Source organism: Gracilinanus agilis, chromosome 6 (genome assembly GCF_016433145.1).
Source record: "Gracilinanus agilis isolate LMUSP501 chromosome 6, AgileGrace, whole genome shotgun sequence".
Taxonomy (NCBI): domain Eukaryota; kingdom Metazoa; phylum Chordata; class Mammalia; order Didelphimorphia; family Didelphidae; genus Gracilinanus; species Gracilinanus agilis.
Genome location: NC_058135.1, coordinates 215995593 through 215998868, shown reverse-complemented (window position 1 = coordinate 215998868; position 3276 = coordinate 215995593). Strand labels below are relative to the sequence as shown.

The 3276-nt window shown below is 40.8% G+C and overlaps 1 protein-coding gene across 1 annotated transcript in view; it reads left to right on the top strand.

Moving 5' to 3' along the window:
• The window catches only part of ABLIM2 (actin binding LIM protein family member 2), a 242968-nt gene extending 240861 nt beyond the window's left edge, over positions 1-2107 (top strand). The window contains exon 22 of the mRNA XM_044681548.1: positions 266-2107. Within this exon, the coding sequence (XP_044537483.1) occupies positions 266-379 (114 nt within the window). The 3' untranslated portion in view covers positions 380-2107. The remainder of the gene's footprint in view (positions 1-265) is intronic.
• The last annotated feature ends 1169 nt before the right edge of the window (positions 2108-3276 follow it).

Below are 3276 nucleotides of genomic sequence, written 5' to 3'. Positions count from 1 at the left end.
GAAGGAAGGAAGGAAGGAAGGAAGGAAGGAAGGAAGGAAGGAAGGAAGGAAGGAAGGAAGGAAGGAAGGAAAGAAGGAAGGAAAGAAAGAAAAAAGTGTTTGGAGAAATCTATCTCAAAGGACAGATGCCAGCTAGCCCACCTTGTTCAAAGGGCATGTGCACAGGCTTCTTTTGGCTCTTGGTCAATGCTAAACTGAATACATGAAGGAAAAATAGCATGTTTTGCCAAGTTGCTTTAACATTGTTTTGCATTTTCTTTTGAAGAGACACTTGTCCCCTGAAGAGTTCCAGGAAGTCTTTGGGATGACCATGGAAGAATTTGATCGCCTGGCCCTTTGGAAAAGGAATGAATTAAAGAAGAAGGCATTGCTTTTCTAACCTCTCCAAGAGAAAAAATGTGCTTGTTCAGCAAAAGAAAAACCCAACAACAACAACAAAAAAAACCCCAACCTAAAGTAGTGTTCCAGAACTATCGTACACGCTTACTGCCCCGCACCATTCTCCTACTTCTTTGTGTTCATGTTGGGGGGAAGTGATCAAAGAAAGAGTTTAGCTTATAGAGTTTTGTAACAGAGGTCATTCTGGAATCTGGGGGATCAGCCACTGACTCTTCTCCCCAGCTGGTTAAAGGAAAAAATGAATGAAAGAAAGCAAATAGCCTTAAGTCACCCATTCCTCTGTATAACTTAATGGGAAGGGGATCACTAAAGGGGAGGGGGGAAGAGGAAACATAGCTGTGACATGGGAAATGATAGCTCATTAGTTGGCTTTTGAGAAAGTGTGTTAAACTGGCAGAAGTGAGGAGGAAGCCTTGAATGCCGCCATATGTAAGGAAAGACAGACAGACTTTCGAACATCCAAGGGACTTGTGTTTTTAGTTAAGAATCACGGCTGAAGAAAGTGAAGGGTTTCTTTTTAGGGGAAAAGACAAATCTCCCTGAAACCAATGGAAAGTCTTTGACATGTTCTATTTAGAGGTATTGAGCTACGATGGTTTAGAGGTATCACATGCACATTCACGCACACACACACGCACATGCACCTCTCAATGGTATCTTTAATTATTCAAGAGTTTTTATTTTATTAAAAAATCTATCGACATGCTGGTTATAGCATACTAAACACTGAAATGACCTATATAAAGAGCTTAATTTCAACCTCCCGTTCTACAGAAATCCTGAAGCCTTATACCTCCTGGGTTCATAGCTATGTAGTTTCTGTCATTTCAATGTTGCTAACTTATACCTATACATATATATATATATATAAATATACATATATATTATATATAATTTTTCTACACTTCCTCCAGGTGATGTGAATGGCATCCCCCTATAAAAGAATGCGATTTGTACATAAGTGTTCTAAAGGCACCACTCTTTCCTCCCCTTCCCTGGCTTCATCTTGTGAGCCTAATAAAGGTCACTTAGCCTTCTGACAGCAAAAGCTGGGGCCTGTAGGAGCTCAGCAAATCAATCAATCAATCAATAGACTAGAAAGCCTAGCTCTCCCAGTGGACACATTCAAAACCAAACCAAACCCAGGCCCGATCCCCGCATGTTTCTGGACAGACCGGATGCCTCCATAATCACAGTGTACAACGGGGAGAAGGGACGTTTTGCTTTTGCAAGACAAAGCTAGAGGAACACTTCCTAGGTGCTGGATGTGAGCACTGGGTTCTTGATGCAAAGAAGACTATAAAATTGCTAATGGTCCATGGGAGGAAGCCTAGTGGTGGGGAGAAGGTGGAAATGCAGTGAATCGGGAGTTTTATGTAATTCTCTAAATGTGTTATCCAAAGTATATTTTCCAGTTCTCTGTTGTGGTCTGCATTTTTCATGTCCGGAATGTCTGTGTTCCTAGTCTACATTCACTCTAAATCTTTTGGCGGTTACTTAAAGTGACTGCCTGCGATGTGCACTGCTTCAAACTAATTCAACATGTCCAGGGATGGAAGAGGCCTTGTAGTGTTCATCTTTACCTCTTGGAATGAGCTGGTGAGAATGGAGAAGTCAGAAAGGAGGTCTTTTCTCCTCGGCTCAGAGCTCTGTCTGATCCTACAGACACCTGGGAAAATAAAGACATTTTTGCTCAATAAAGTAAAAAGCGTTGTGATATAAATGTGTATAATTCCAAACGGTATGGGGTCTGATTCACTGGATGTCTTCTTTGTTGAGGTTGCTGTGGAAAAGAGGAGAAAAGGGTATCTAGGTGGTTCTGTGGATGGAGTAGGAGGCCTGGAGATGGGAGGTCCAGGGTCCAAATTTGGGCTCACATACTCCTAGCTGTGTGACCCTGGGTAAGTCACTTAGCCCCAGTTGCCTAACCCTTACCACTCTTGTCTTGGAACCTATATTTAATAAGTAAAACAGACGATAAGGGGATATTTTTTAAAAAAGGAAAAGAAAAGAGCAGGTGCAAAGATACAAATTAATGAAAGCTAATTCTGTTTGACCAGCTCTGTTCAAGAATCAGGTATTCAGTGCTTATTAGCTAGAAAAAGGCCAGAAATATAAAAAGAGATGATTCTATTTGTTCTCAAGTTTACAATCTTATCTGAAAATCAAGTTACAAATGCTGCCTTTTGTGCTGCCAGTAGATCCTGGTCTTCTAGGGTTTGCCAGCCTCAATGGGTATTCATGGTATCCATATACTTTCCAGGTTCTATTTGTAAAAGAGAGGGAGTATGGTGGACAAATAAATGGGACTGCAAATGGAAAGAGCTGGGGAGATCCAGTAATACGTTTTGCCTCAAATCAGTTGTGTGGTGGACTTGAGCAAGTTATTGCCTTTCTCTAGACCTCAGTTTCTCCACTTGTAATATGAAAGAATTAGGGAAAATAATCCTTAAGCTCTACTCCAGCTCTAACATTTTATGTTCTAAGGTACCCTTCAGCTCTGATATTTTACGTCTGAAGGTCCCCTTTCAACTCTAACATTTTTGTGTCCTAGTCCTATTTTTGAGTCTCTGTTCTAAGGTCTCTAATTCTGATATTCTATATTTTAGCTTTAACATTTTATATCCTAAGGCTCCTCTACCTCTCATAGTCTCCATTCTAAGAGTTCTTCCAGCTCTAATATTCTCTGATTTTGTGCTAAATCTTACAACTTCTAATCTTATTGCAGACAAAAGACAAAAAGAAAGGCATTTCAAGCAGATGCCATGCTTACATCCCTGGAAAGCACTCTCCTATGCTGATGGGGATGTCTTTGACAAATTTGTTGACCTGCCATTTCTTCACAAGATCCCCCAATGTCCTGGCACCCCAGGAAGT